The sequence below is a fragment of the Halichoeres trimaculatus genome, unplaced genomic scaffold (genome assembly GCF_033239565.1).
Source record: "Halichoeres trimaculatus isolate MK-OKI-2021-1 unplaced genomic scaffold, fHalTri1.1 fHalTri1_scaffold_20, whole genome shotgun sequence".
In the NCBI taxonomy this organism is placed as follows: domain Eukaryota; kingdom Metazoa; phylum Chordata; class Actinopteri; order Labriformes; family Labridae; genus Halichoeres; species Halichoeres trimaculatus.
Genome location: NW_027437198.1, coordinates 22155156 through 22170261, shown reverse-complemented (window position 1 = coordinate 22170261; position 15106 = coordinate 22155156). Strand labels below are relative to the sequence as shown.

At 43.7% G+C, this 15106-nt stretch overlaps 1 protein-coding gene across 1 annotated transcript in view; it reads right to left on the bottom strand.

Moving 5' to 3' along the window:
• LOC141809954 (voltage-dependent calcium channel gamma-2 subunit) overlaps positions 1-15106 on the bottom strand; it is a 73230-nt gene that overhangs the window by 22626 nt on the left and 35498 nt on the right. The window contains exon 2 of the mRNA XM_074697215.1: positions 1275-1358. Within this exon, the coding sequence (XP_074553316.1) occupies positions 1275-1358 (84 nt within the window). The remainder of the gene's footprint in view (positions 1-1274; positions 1359-15106) is intronic.

Below are 15106 nucleotides of genomic sequence, written 5' to 3'. Positions count from 1 at the left end.
GAGAGCGGATCGGTTCAGTCTGGAACCCAAACAGAAGGGTCCCAAAAAAGTGGGCCAGCTCGTCTCAGTGTTTGGGGATCTGTCTCGGGATAAGTCAGTGGAAACGCCACAAAAAGCTCACCATATCGAGACAAACCGAACCGGTCTGCTTGGTGGAAATGCGGCTAAAGACTCCCCCTGACACAGAGTGGGCAGCCCACCCTTTCCTACCAAGAACCATTGCGTTGGACTTAAAGGTGCTGGTTTTCATCATGGCTGCTTCATACTTAGCTGCGAACTGCCCCAGTGCGAGCTGGAGGTCAGTGTTTGATGATAGGACCACATCATCTACAAAAAGCAGAGATGGGACCGTAAGACCCCTGAACCTGACTCCTTATGCCACCTGCGCCTAGAAATCCTGTCCATAAAAGTATTAAACCAAATCGGTGACAAAGGGAAGCCCTGGAGGAGTCCAACTCTGACTGGGAATGAGTTGAACTTAGGTTGGCAATACGAACCAAGCTTTCACTACAATACAGAGATGAATAGCTCAGAACAATAGGTCATCAACACCATATTCCTGGGGAACCTTATTCCACAAAATACTTTGGGGGACATGGTCCAACATGGTCCAGGTCCACATAGCACATGTGGATTGGTTGGGCAAACTCCCTTACCCCCTCCAGCACTTTCACAGGGGTATAGAGATGGACCAGAGTCCATGACGAGGACGAAAACCACATTGTTCCTCTTGAATTTGAGGTTCGACTGTGTTTGGACCTTAAACCTTGCTTTGATTCAACACATGCCTTTAATTCACTCACTGAATGTCTTAAATCCATGAGCAGCCAATAAGAAGACAGTATTGAGCTGATGGTACCAACAGTACATCATGAGCTCTGAGTCATTGTTGTGATTTTTAGGATTAGCAGGCAAATGAGTTCGACAAGCATCCCTGTCTTGCTTGCACAAAGGGAAAGAGAGCAGAAATCAATGGGCTGTGTTTACAGGGTACACAGCCGACTGTAACACTGCACGTAATGTTACACACAGCCAGGCAGTAAAAACAGACGAGATGCTTGGCACGGCTCAGCCTGGCCGGCCTCGTGCTAAAAGCAGGCAGAGGCAGCAGCGACACGCGGGCCAAGATCAGATGCTGGCACGGCGACGGCGCAGAAAGTGGGACGAAGATGAAAAATATTCAGAGTAAGCATGAAAGAACCTGAGGAGAGCAACCTGGTGAGATTCTCCCATCAAGCTAATGAGCAAAAAGAAGAGAAAGAGGAGATACTCACGTAAGAAGTACTCAGAGGGGTCTGCTTCATAATCTGTTTCCTCGGGAAAGTGGTCTATCTGTTTACACATCCCTTTGAAGTTTCCTGTTGGGAAAAACAGAGAGAGAGTTCAGAGGAGTTCATCCACGAAGACACCGACGAGACACACAGCTGCTCTGCAAACAAAACCCTCCATTAGCTCACAAAACACTTCCTGCTTTCTGTAATCGTCTGCTCGTGTTGGAGCGGCGTGGTAGTGGTGCTTACACACCAGTAGGCTTGTCAAGATACTGGATTTCTAACTTCAATACGATATTTTAAAAAATATTGATTTTCGATACGATTTTCGATACCACGCAACCACAGAGATTTTCAGTGCAAAAAATTCTCTTTTTATTTAACGAACAGTACAGAACACATTTACTCAACTGCAACTGAAACAACAAAAAACAGTGCAATTGTGCTGAGGCAGGGCACTTATTTAGAGGCCTCTGATATTTGTCACACATTCAAAAGTCACTTAACTGTATTTGGAGGTACCATACTTTCTGGACTATGTCACTTCATAGTATAATTATACATTTTTTTTAAGTCGTATCAATCAAAAGAAAAAAATGCGTCATGAAGACGAAAACAGCAGATAGGCTATAAGTCACACTGGGCCATAAGTTTCATTTTATTTAGAATGATTTGGTTTGTTTACAGTATTTCCAGACTAGGGCTGAACAATTTATCGTTTTCAGATCGAAATCGCAATTTTAGACAATGCAATTTTGAGATCGCCAAAGCAGCAATTTTTTGCAGCGCTACTGACTGACTCAGGATCTGTTGTGTCAAGTATTATACACATTCTGTTTTAAAAATTTGTAGACAATCTATACGTTAAACGTGCTGGTAAGCAGGTCAGCAACACACAGCCTCTGTTTAGGAGTAGAAGTTGATGATAACAGATTATTTATCATCACTATTGATGATTAAAAAATCATGAATTGCAATATCTGCCAGAAAAATTAGATCTTTTCCTAAAACCGTTCAGCCCTACATGTAAATATCCCAAAGCTTGATTTGAAGAAAATCGTGAATCGAATTGAAATCACAATATCTGCCAGAAAAATCGCAATTCAGTCTTTTCTTAAAATCGTTCAGCCCTATTCCAGACTGAACTTTTTAAAATATAACTTTGATAAATGTTTGTACATTAGGAGGTTTAAATATTGTTCCTACAGCTCCTTGTATCTGTAACCAGTTTCTCTTCTCTACATGCGCTCCTCTCCTCTCCTCTCCTCCTCCTCTCCTCCTCCTCTCCTCCTCCCCTGCTCTAGGTGAGTGTTGCTGGTGAGATCGGTGCAGGGTAGTGCTGCACGATTTGGGGAAAAGGTGCGATTTGTGATTAGGTGGACAATATTGCAATTGTGCTTGCGATTTAATAAAAAAAGGTGCGTCATGATGAGTCTACAGACTTGCTTGGTTATCATGGAGAAAAATCTGAATTGCATGTGCTGATATTGCGATTGCGATAATCGTGCAGCCCTAGTGCAGAGTGAGATTAAATGAGCGCCATCAGATGAACGTCCTCACTTTGAAAAAGTTGCAGGAGTTTTGGCGCTAGTTTGTGACTTAAACCCCAGAATCTGTTTACAATAGAGAGCAAAGAAGACGTGAGTGAAGTTTTAAATCAGATTATCAGGAGCTAATCACCGGGAGCTGTCAGGCTGTCTAAGACGGAGGCTCGAGACGAGCGCGTCCAGTGAGCAAACACTGTGTGCAGGCAGTGCTCATGGGAGTTGTAGTGCTGTAGTCTCATACTGCAATGGGTTTAGTATTTCAGATTCTGTTTCAGAAAACTACAATGAAATGATTCAACCCGCCAAAGGGGCTAGTAGGAGTGACGGTGTTACCCGCTACAGCTGGAATTCAGCATAAGCTCTGTGTGTATGTTTTGATGCCAGCACATGTCTAACCAGGGAAAGATGTTGAGTACCGATCTATCGATACTAGGGGAACTTTATATTGAATCGTTTGCTAAATTTCAGGATCGATATTTACCGATAAAATGATACTTTTGACAACACTACACACTAGATACAGAGACAGAAGACGCCTTTACCCCTCAGCCAGTTGAGCGACACTTCAACAACTCTTGTTCTGGTTTTTCTAACATTTACAACAACTTATTTTCCCCTAGGGGCTGCATTGGTCAACAGAGCTGTCAATCATAGCGATACACCCTCTTTTTCAAGCATCACTCAAGCATCCATGAAAATGATTGGAAATGAATCAGCATGAGAAGAGCTCACTTTAGCGACCAGAACTATGTTTGAAGAAAAAAAAAGTTGACAAGTGCCATCTGTTAACATGGAGGAAGTGTCTTTATTAGCAGTTCTGCAGCAAACCATCAGGGGGCAGCTTTTCTAGGGGCTTTAACTGCTGTAAAGGAACTTGAACTGCCTCCTTTAAGGATTCAAGTCTCTGTTAAAGAAGCATGCATCCAGCAGCCCAAAGATCTTAATGTTTTGGCTTCTCTTTTGGGGAGCTGTCATGTCGTCCATCTTTTCACACAGTCTCCACTCCTCTGAAGGTCAGCGGCCCTCCCCAGCAGCAGGCGGCAGCTTGTAAACAAGAGCAGCACAGCTGTTTCCACCTGGAGCAGCTCCAGCGACCGCACAGGAGCTTCATCCTTTCATCTCCTCCCACTTCCTCCTGTCCACTCTCCCCTACTCGCTGCCTCTCTCTGGACTTTTAGCCGTGATGAGGTCACTAAATGTGGCGTCACAAGGGAGGCCGCGCATAAGGCAGCCATTACTGCGACCTGCTGCTGCAGCCAGGAAGCAGATGCCAGGGCGTTTGATTAGCGTTTCGTTTAGCTCTTCATCTCCTCTCCCTCCAGTGTCCCTCTAATTAGCTGAACAGGTGTTGGTTAGCATCCAGACAGGTGTTGCTGAGGAGGTCTGGATGGGTGCAGTTATTACTTTGAGATAAGGGGACCCCCTGCTGATGAGCACTCGGACTTCAGAGAGTTTGTCCTCGATCTGCTGAAACACCTGTGTGGAGTATTTCAGGGGGAGACCAAAGACACCGAGCATCTTCAGATATGTCCTAAAAAGTGTCGACTGGTCTCATTTTCTCAATCTTTGAAGGATAACACGATTATTCTTGTGTTTGCAGATAATTCTCTGGGTTATCAGCAGCATCAGACACACGTGTCAATGGGTGAAGGAAATTTTTTGTGAAGCTAGGTTGGTAGATCAGCATCCTAACTTTTCAACCATTTTTTCTTAAACTCTCCATAATCACAAAACCCTGATCGATTTTCATCAACAGGTTGACAGAGAAGGAGAGATAAAGACAGGAAAGCAAGAAAGAGAAGGAGAGAGGAGGTGATAGGAAGGAGGAGGTGGAAAGATAAATATAAGGTGAGCAGGAAACAGAGATGTTTGAAGGACGGGGAGCAGACGATGGAGAGGGAGGAGGAATACATCAGGTCTGAGTGTCAGAGTTTAGTTCTCAGTAATTGCTGAGCCACGAAAAATCCTTCAGAGTTTAAGACACCTGCTCAAGTTTGAACTCCACGAACTGATTCACGACATTATATTAAAATTATATAATATTAAATTAATATATTATGTAATTTATTAATCAGAGGAAATCTCTGTTAGATAGACTTGAAACACGGAAGTGACCAGAGGAGAGGAGCAGGACGTTATAACATGTTGCTTCTTAGATCACCTGATAAAAGCAGAGGAGAGGAGCAGAGGAACAGAGGAGAGGAGGAGGAAGAGAAGCAAGGAGAGGTGCAGAGAAGAGGAAAAGAAAGAGGAGCAGGGAGAGGAGCAAAGGAGTGGAGGAGGAGAAGCAGAGGAGAGGAGCAGAGAAACAGAGGAAGAGAAGCAGGGTGAGGAAGAAAGAAGGGAAGAGGAAAGGAGGAGAGAAAGGAGCAGGGAGAGGAGGAGGAGAAGCGAAGGAAGAAGGACAGAGGAGAGGAGCAGGGAAATAGGCAAAGAAGAACAGAGGAAGAGGAGCAGAGGAGTGGAGGAGGGATGGGAGGAGGAAGAAGAGCAGGACGAGGAACAGGGAGAGGAGGAAAGGGAGCAGAAAGAGGAGGAGGAAGAGGAGTAGAGAGAGATGCAGGGGGAGAGGGAAAGGAAGAAGAGGAGCAATGGAGAGGAGCAGGTAAGGGAGCAGATGAAAGGAAGGGAGAGATGAGCAGGTAGAGGATCGTGGTGAGGAGGAGGAAGAGGAGGAGAAAAAAGGGTAGCAGGGAGAGGAGGAAGAAGAGGAAAGCAGGAAGAGGAGCAGGCAGAAAAGAGGAGGACAGAAAGAGGAGCATAAAGAGGAGCAGAAAGAGGAGAAGAGAAGCTGGTAGAGGAGAGGAGGAAGAGGGATTAAAGAGGAGGTAGAGGGGCAGAGGAGAGTGGGAGAAAGAGGAGCAGAGGAGAGCAGGAGTGAAAGGAGCAGAAAGGGGAGCAGCAAGAGGAGAAGAGGAGAAAGAGGAGAAAGAGGAGCAGGTAAAGAGGGAGAAAGAAGAGAAGGCAGAGGAGAGGAGGAAGAGGAGCAGAGGAGTGCAGGAGGAAGAGGAGCAGAAAGAGGAGCAGAGGAGAGAAGGAGGAAGAGAAGCAGGGTGAGGAGAAGGAAGAGCAGGAGGCAGAGGAGCAGAAAGAGGAGCAGAGGAGAGAAGGAGGAAGAGAAGCAGGGTGAGGAGAAGGAAGAGCAGGAGGCAGAGGAGAAGAGAAAGAAAAGCAGACGAGAGGAGCAGAGAGAGGAGAAGAAGAGAGGAAGAGAGGAAGAGGAGCAAAGGGGAACAGGATGAAGAGTAGAAAGAGGAGCAGAGGAGAGAAGGAGTAAGAGGAGTGGAAAGAGACGCAGGGGAAAAGCGGGGGAGGAAATGGAGTAGAGGACAGGAGGAGGAAGAGGAGGAGAAAAAGGGAAGCAGGGAGCGGAGGAGGAAGAGGAGCAGGGAAAGGAGCAGGGAAGAGGAGGAGGAAGAGGAGCAGGGTGATGCAAAGGAAGAGCAGTAGGTAGAAGAGAGGGGGAGAGAAAGAGGAGCATAAAGAGGAGCAGAGGAGAGGAAGAGAAATAGGAGCTAAGGAGAGCAAGAGGAAGAGGAGCAAAAAAAGGAGCAGAAAGAGGAGAAGAGGAGCACGAAGAGAAGCTGGCAGAGGAGAGGAGGAAGAGGGATTAAAGAGGAGGTAGAGAGGCAGAGGAGAGAGGAAAGAAAGAGGAGCAGAAAGAGGAGCAGCGAGAGAAGAAGAGGAGAAGAGGAGAAAGAGGAGCAGGTAAAGAGGGAGAAAGAAGAGAAGGCAGAGGAAAGGAGGAAGAGGAGCAGAGGAGAGGAGGAAGAGGAGCAGAGGAGAGCTGGAGGAAGAGGAGCAGAAAGAGGAGCAGAGGAGAGAAGGAGGAAGAGGAGCAGGGTGAGGAGAAGGAAGAGCAGTTGGCAGAGGAGAAGAGAAAGAAAAGCAGACGAGAGGAGCAGAAAGAGGAGCAGAGGAGCACACCCTGCTCCACCTCCTGCAGCCCTCTCTGAAGGATGACTTGTGTTTACGTTTGGCTTCATGGCGTGCTCCCTGTGGAGCTGTGTGAGAGGAACGAGCGGCGGCAGCAGCATCCACAGCGCGCCGTGTGTGAGTCTTAACAAGTGGGTGTAGGATTTGGTTTGCAGCTGGCCGTCCCGTCCTGTCGCCGGCAGTTGTGCGATTTGTAATAGCAGCTGTGGAGAGTGGCCTGTTGGGGGAACCGCTTCAATTAGCATGCTGAAAGATTTATGTGAGACTTAACCGCTCCAAAAGGTCCTTTTCTTGTAAGACATGTAAACTCTGCAGGCTGCTGAATGTTTTATCACCGCATTTTTATTTCTGAGCCCTCCCCGAGTCTGCACCAGCTCAGGACGGAGTCTCTGAGAGATCCGTTTGGACGTTAAGCGCTTTGTCAGAGGGGGAGCGGTGCTAAACGGAGGTGTGAGGATCAGGTGTGCTGAGGGTCAAAACACTTCACTCACAGACACACACCTGGGTTCGCTGGATTACTAGAGGGCTGTGTGTGTGGATCCAAAGGAAATCTGGGTTTACAATGGTGAAACAAAGAGCAGAGATCTGCAAAATAACAAAATTCATCACAATTTATCAAACCGTCAACAAAACCACACATCACATCCAACCTGCAAGCACAGGATGGATGTTAATCTGTCTGATTTCCCTATTTGGACTACCAACTGATTTTTGATTATCAGCTTCAACGAGAAATAACTCAAGGCTCTTTCTGTGTCATGTATTTTCTGTTAACTTGAAGCAAATGTTTCCACTTTCAAATAAATGTCCACATCAGAAGGTTTTTGGTTTTTTTCTCCTGTAAAAGAAAAACGCAGCTTTAGAGCCGTGTGTATTCACAGCTGAGTCATGCCTTGCACCTTCATGACAACTAAACTTGAAAGGCAAAACTTACTGTAGCTTTAGAAGCTTAAATACTGTCGAACACAGAAGTGAAGAGCCTATAAATGTAAATATCAAACTCTAGGTCTCATGTTTTTCTCTGTTGTTGAAATGTTTATTTTGTCTCAAACTGGTTTACAACTTCACCTGACCTGAATCATCAAAATGAGAGAGTAAAGGAAACATCCAGTGCTGCGAGGCTCAGCACAAACACAGGACAAACGTCTGTTCTCAAACGAGTGTATCATGTATCACTTGGCATGTTGTCACAGACTGTGCTGTACAGCTCCAATGCAGCAGGGAAAACAAATATCTGAATGGCAGGACACACTGGGTGCATTCGAAAACTCCTTCCTAACTCCTTTCCTTTAGACTTTACCTTAACCCCGATGGAAAACGTCACTGGCTCAAGGAAAGGAGGGAGTAAGTGGAAAGGAAAGGTGAACGATGGCTTCTTGTGACGAACTACAATGTTCCGAAAAAGAGAACTACAACAAGCGCCCTTGTGATCTGCTTTACCTCACTGCGATGTTTTGTGACCTGTTAACATCACCAATAGGTGTTTTTTCTATGACCATGCATTGTCTTTTCTGCTCACAGCTGTAAGGTTAGGGTAAATAATGTAAAATGTTTACTTATTAAAACCTTAAGTCTGCTAATACATGTTTATCTTTTTTATTTACACATTATCATTGAGAACGATTGTAAAATACCAAATATGTCTTTCTTTTATTGATTGTTTATAATAAACATTACTGGAGACCCAATTGTTCTGTCTTATTATTGGAATGATTAACTTCATATATCAAGACAGATGAAAATATGCTAATTAGTATATAATATTAATATAGGAAACAAGTAGCACAATTGTTTGGTTTTCATCAACATTATGGGTAATTATGGAGAAAAGTAAATGCTTGAAAGTAACTGCTTTATAAATAATAACATGCAATTATTTATCAGTCCACCAATGAATTAAATGTTAAAGATATGAACAGAAGGTTATCTTTGAAGCATATATTTTACTTTACGCCTGCCCAAATGTTTACTCTGTATTGTCTACATATCTTCATTGTCCCTCAAAACTAAAACATAAACAAAGTCTATAAATACAAGTGACGTATTTATATACGTCAGCTGCCGCAATGCATTATGGGGTGTCCTTTCTCCTATCCTTTTGTAAAGGATGGTCCAGTGTTTCCTAAGCTAAAGGAGCTAATAAAGGAAGCAACGACCTTCCTTTCCTTAACAATTGGAGAATACGACAGCCTTTAACATGGCCGATGTTGAAATACTTCTGGGTCATTCCTTCGGTAAGGAACGTTCCTTACCAAAAAGGAGTTTTTCAAACGCACCCACTGTGTGTGTGATGTCTTTAAATTTAAGCAATTCACAGCTGGGTTTCAGGAATAGTGACAGAGTGAGCGCTCTGTATTTGTTTTTGTTTGGTTTTCAAAAGTAGCAGTAGAGTGAGCTCTCACATGCTATAGATGATCTTTGATCTTAATTTTGGCTCGCTCTTCTCATGTCCAGTCTAAGAATATGAGACAATGCTGAAGAGCTAAAATCTGATGTTTCTTAAATGTCTGCTTGAGACCGGCTCCAGAAGTACCAGAAGTGACAAACACACCAAGCCAAAAAAACAAAACAAAACAGTTTTTCCTGCAGAAATTAACCAATTTACAGCCTGGTTCAAAAAGCATCTCCTGTTCGAAACTGCTAATAGCACTATTAGCACACACTGTATGGGGGGTGAATGTTTTCTAACTCTGCAGTTTAGAGGAAATTAAAATCACAAGTTCGCCCAATCATATGAGTTCAGATAACATGACTGACGCATGCCCCATAGCTGTTAGCTTGGAGACTCAAAGCTTGCGTCACTTCCAATATGGCCGCAACAGCCAATATGCTTCAAAAACGGGTGACATCTTGGAGACTTTGTCGATTAATTATACAGTCTATGGTTCAGTTCTGAGACCGCAGAGAGGTAAACAGAGCTAACTTTACCACGTTGTTAATGTGTTTGTTCTCAAACTGCTTTGGCTAGCACACACTGTAAGGGACAGCATACTGTGGATCACAGAGATAGCACTCTTTAAAGCCCAGAAACAGTGGTGCAGCCTTTCTCAGTAAGTGAACTACCCTGCATGTGGTTTTAGCATGTAATGCTAGCATGCTATGCACAAGTATAAATTGATTTTTAAAACGCAATAATCTAATCGTATTCGTTTTTGGCATTGTTTAATACAAGATGCTAAAAGAATGAGTAAATTAAGCTAGGTGGCTTGGATCAAATGACAACAGAAGGCAAAGGTTTGGAGCATGTTTATCATTTAACACACCCAGAGAAGCATTATGATGTGAAGTATAAACTAACAGGGTGGAAACATGTTCCTCCTGACTTCACGACCATGAGTCAGGCGTATCTGCCTGGCCTTGGATCCCTCAGACGGTCTCAGACAGTCCCAGAGGACTTGGAATGAAGGTTTTTGTGTTGATTTCACATGGTAACCAAAGCCGGCTCAGCCTGACTCAACAGCCCAAACCGAGCGACAGTAATTTATACAGCAGTCATTAAAAGACGGAGCAGGTTATCTGAGACCTCCTGCTGGGATCAAGCCATCACCAAACCCCCGCGGACCCTCATGCCGGCGCTGGTTGCTGCGTGTGAGTGTGTGTTTAAGGGTCGAGGCTCTGTTTGAGTGGGAATGAGCTATGTGCTCACCCAGTGCCCCCTGCATCCCCTCCTGTCCTCCGGAGCCATAAAGCACTTCATTACCACACTGCCCAGAGAGACGGGGAGGGAGGCACTCAGGAGTGGAGCGCGGTGGAGAGAAGCGGGGAGTGATGGGGGTGGGTAGAGGTAGATTTATAGCTGCCCACCGCAGAGTGGCTCCGGGTCTTCTCCTGAGGGATGTGGGGTTTATTCGGTCAGAGTCACGCCTATTTCTAGACCCCACTTTTACAAATACACACAACCATGAGCGAAGCTATTCCTGGGCCTGTGACGCGGCTGAGTTACACTCAAACCGGGCTTTTAAAAGGAGCTTTCCACACATAGGTGCAGAGTTTGGAGTGACTCCAGCTGAGGATAAAGCAGGAGTGTGACATGGTTTAGAGAGGTTTGAGACGCAGCTGAGAAAGTTTTAGGTATGATGATGACGAAAGAAAACCTTTTGTTTCCGTCTCATTATCTGTCTCTGAGCAGGATGTCAGTTTTTTAGCTTTGTGAAGCCTGAAGAGCCACTGGACTCTGACCATCTCTGATAGAGAAGAGTGGAGCAACAATCTGTCCTGCAATCCGGGCAACGACATCAGAGCTGCTGAGAGTATCACGAGGCCTGTCTACACATGAGCCAACGGTTCTGATAGATTTTTAACACAATTCTACAATTTCACAAACTCAACACTTTTGGGGACAATTCTCACAGAAGCTTGTAGAAAAACAATCAAAACACTGGGAACAAGTAAAGACGAGAAATGACTGTATTGACGCCTCACTTGAGGATTAATCGCACAAATGATTGGTTACACAAGCCCTGAATTAGGTGGTGCCTCTAATCATTGAGGGAGGGAAAACTGGACTAAGTATACTGGAGTGTTTGTCCAGTCTAAAGTCCCGTTTCCACCAAGTGGTACAGTTTGGTTTATCTTGGTAAGGCACGCATTTTGTGGCATTTCCTTTGACTAAAGGTCTTTACACACTGTGTTTGATTTTTTTGGATGAGTTTTTTTGATCCGTAGTCCCCCCCAAAAAAAACAGTCACACACAGACACCTTGCACACCGAATCCGATGTGTTTATTTTGTATTATTTGCAAAAATTTGCAGTTCGAGAAAAATTATATCATCAAACAAGGATCGTGGGGACACACACAGCCACAAACGTTCACAAGTTTTCATTCATCATCTAAAAATTGCCCATTTTATGTAGTGAAAATTTGTCAGAAAATGTGAAAATGTGATGTTGCAAGTAGCCCACAGTGTCTCTGATGAATAGTAGTCGAACTACCCAGGAAATAAGCTGGGCGGGTGTATAAAAATTCAAGAAATCAAACCTGTTCCGAAAACAAAAAGGGGGATTAAAGTTTCTGAATGACATAACACAAGATCAAATTTATTTCTTAACACGCGAAAGTTTCGGCCGAAAAAAAAAAGACAGGGTCAGTATACAAAGACCCTAAAACCTGGACAGGTCCCTAATTCATTAACACAAACCGCTCCACTTTTTGGTACCGTTCTGTTGGGGTACCAAAGAAGCCAATCCGGCCCCAGAAGGTGGACCTTGAAACACTGTAGTCCACTGATTGGCCGAAAGAATCGTCACTTTCTCATGAACAGTGCTCCATGATCAACCCATAGACTGTAAATAAAAAATAGGTGTCATCTTGCTCAACTCAAAGTGAGTTCACCACGAAAAACCACTCCCCCTGGTGGCTGGCTGCAGTATAGGTTAAAAAAAATCCATCTCCCCAGTCATTTCAGATGGGCTGTGGTCAAACTTTAAAAAATTAATATACCTCGAAGAAATGTTTCTCACATCTGATCGTTGAGGTGATTTGAAGATATCATTTGGCTGCAGTATTCAAGTCCTCTTTTTTCTGAAAAGTTAAGTTTTCATAAGTTATAAGAGGTTAAAAACGAGGCTTTACGTCACGTTTAATGATAATTGACAGCTGCCGTTCTTATGTATTTTTTTCAGGAATTGTAAAATATGTCAGGAGTGGTTAGACTCTTGAAAGAAAATATATATATATATATATATATATTTTGGTCACCCAGCTCCACTCAGATTCTCCCAGAATCCCTCACAGTCTCTATTTTGTAATTTGGCTTCCAAACCGTACAATGGAAATGGCTGAGCCACACTGTCCACTCTATATACAGCCTATGGGTCAACTGCAGAGGTGCATACCACGCTGATAAGTGGCTATCAGAGTCCGGCTTACACACTGCCCACCAAGAGCTGACTGTGGAACAGGCTTTGCTGATCCAACCCGTACCAAACTGATCCATACTGGACCACTTAGTGGAAACAGGGCTTAAGCTGCAGTTTCCCCATTCACTGTCATGATAACGTACAAATCTGTAGGTTGGTGGAAGTGAACAGGAAGAGGACGAATCTTCCCTCAACGCCTGAGGAGAGAGACATCCTGGTCAGGGCCCGCCCACGCACAGAAAGCAAACCCTCAAAGTGATCAAACACAATCACAGCCGCAACAACGCCGCCGCAGACAGAGACAAAGGGTTGATGAGACACAAACACGGAGGAGGTGCATGATGGGATGTGGAAGGTGGTGCGAGGGGGGGCGGGTGCAGGGGGTCAGAGGGACTCTTTACTGAGTGGGAGGTGACGTTTAAAGACAAAGTGTTAGAAAGACAAAGAGAGAAGAGGAGAGAGAACAAGCCCACGTCTGATTCGTCGGTGGGCGGTGTTCTCATAAACTTTCAGGCAGCCGCAGCGTGTCAGGGGAAGGAGGCGGTGAGGTGTCTTTAACCTCTGGACACAGCGGCTTCTGAGACACAGCTTGTAGCATTAGTCAGACGCTGCTTCAGTACCAGCCTCAAAGCCTTTAAGCTAGCTGGAGCTAGCTCCTAGCAGCAGCTGCAGTCAGGTGCGCCCGGGTCAAACCCATGAGCGGGAGCGACGCCTCAAACAGCCAGCAGAGAGAGATATATTGCATGCACGGGTCATTAAACCGCCCAGATGAACACAAATGGCCTCCTCAGGTGCAGTGTTAGCGTGTAGCATGTGTGCATGCACAGGTAAGTACAGACATGTGTGTGTGTATGTGTGTGTGTGTGTGTGTGAATCCCCTGTGGATGGAAAGGTAATGGGTTCACGCATGTTACATCTTCTCCTTTCTAATGAACAGCCGCCCTAGCAGCAGTGACAAGAGCCCTAATCGCCATATTCATCTTCATAATCACACCTTATTCATCCTTATAATCACTATATTCATCTTGGTAATGACCCCGCTCAGGCAGGGAGGCCCTGATGCATCTTCAACCCTTCACCATCACACGGATCAGATGTAGCAGAGCATCCCAGGGTGTGAAAACACGCTTTTCTCATGTCGGCAGAACGTCTGAAGGTTAGAGACAGAGAGCGACAGCCGGGGCATCTGTGGTTAAAGTCAGTGATTGTTGGCAGAGATTTATATCAGACTGGTTCACAGACAGCAGGATAGACTTGAGAGAGGCTCTGTTTCAAATGTTTGTCCAAATATCAGTGAGGACTTTTTTTTTGTACCTCTGTGGCTGCAGCCAGAGGTTTGCTGGTTTCCACTCATTGCATTTTGTTGGACGTAACTCCTGTTCATGCCCCCCAGTGTAAGATGAGTCATCAGAATATTTTACAGCGTATAGAGGAAAAGGAAACGAGAGGGATTTAGATATCTACATAATAAAAATGGGTTTTAAATTGAGTTATTTATCATGCACCACGAGAGCAGAACGTTAGAAACAGAGGCTCTGAGCTTCTCTTAAATCTGCTACAAACAGTACAGACGGACGGACAGAGGAGATTTGGAAGCAGTCTTATATTTAATTAAATTGAATTTATCTTCAAAAATAATTAGATAAATAAATAAATAAATATAAAAAAAAGTAAGTAAAAACTATTAATCTGAGACTCACTTCTTCCAACTCCCATTAATAATAATAGAAATAATAAAAAATATTATTATTATTATTAATAATAATAATAATAATAATAATAATAATAATAATAATAATAATATAGTATATTATATTATATTATATTATAATACATTTATTGATTATTTTATTTTATTTATTTTTTACTGTTTCTTTGCTAATGAAAGCAATCTTTGTAACCTTTTTTTTTCCATAATTGTCACAGCTATAACAGCTATCACTACTCTTCACAATTTTGTTATCTATACAAGTCACTGTCTTGTCTTTTTGCACAATTAGAAAAAAAGGAATGCAGAGAGCATTAACAAAAAATATTTTAAATAAAAAATTTACAATAATAATAATAGATACTTTAAAAAAGTACCAATAAATAATAATAATAATAAAAAAAAAAAAAAATAATAATAATAATAATAATAATAATTAATTAATATATTTAAAAAAATAATAAATAAATTAATTAATAAAGTATCCACTTCAAACGCTCAGTAGTACCTCTGTATTGTCTGTTTCCTATCACTTAAAGCAGGTAGGTGAGTGAACAAATATAGTTACAGGTATTTAAAGTGCTTTATTCCTCCATCCAAGAAGAACAGGATATTATCAGCTCTGCAAATAAAGATGCATCCTGTCGGCTGTGGAGAAGTTGGCAGGTACGCAGCACGGCGGCTGTAGCTGGAGGTGATGTGGGAGGCAGACTAATGGAGGCAGCGAGGTGCCGTCAGGTTCCGGCTCGTTGGAGGATGACTGACAGATGTTAGACAGTCATTTG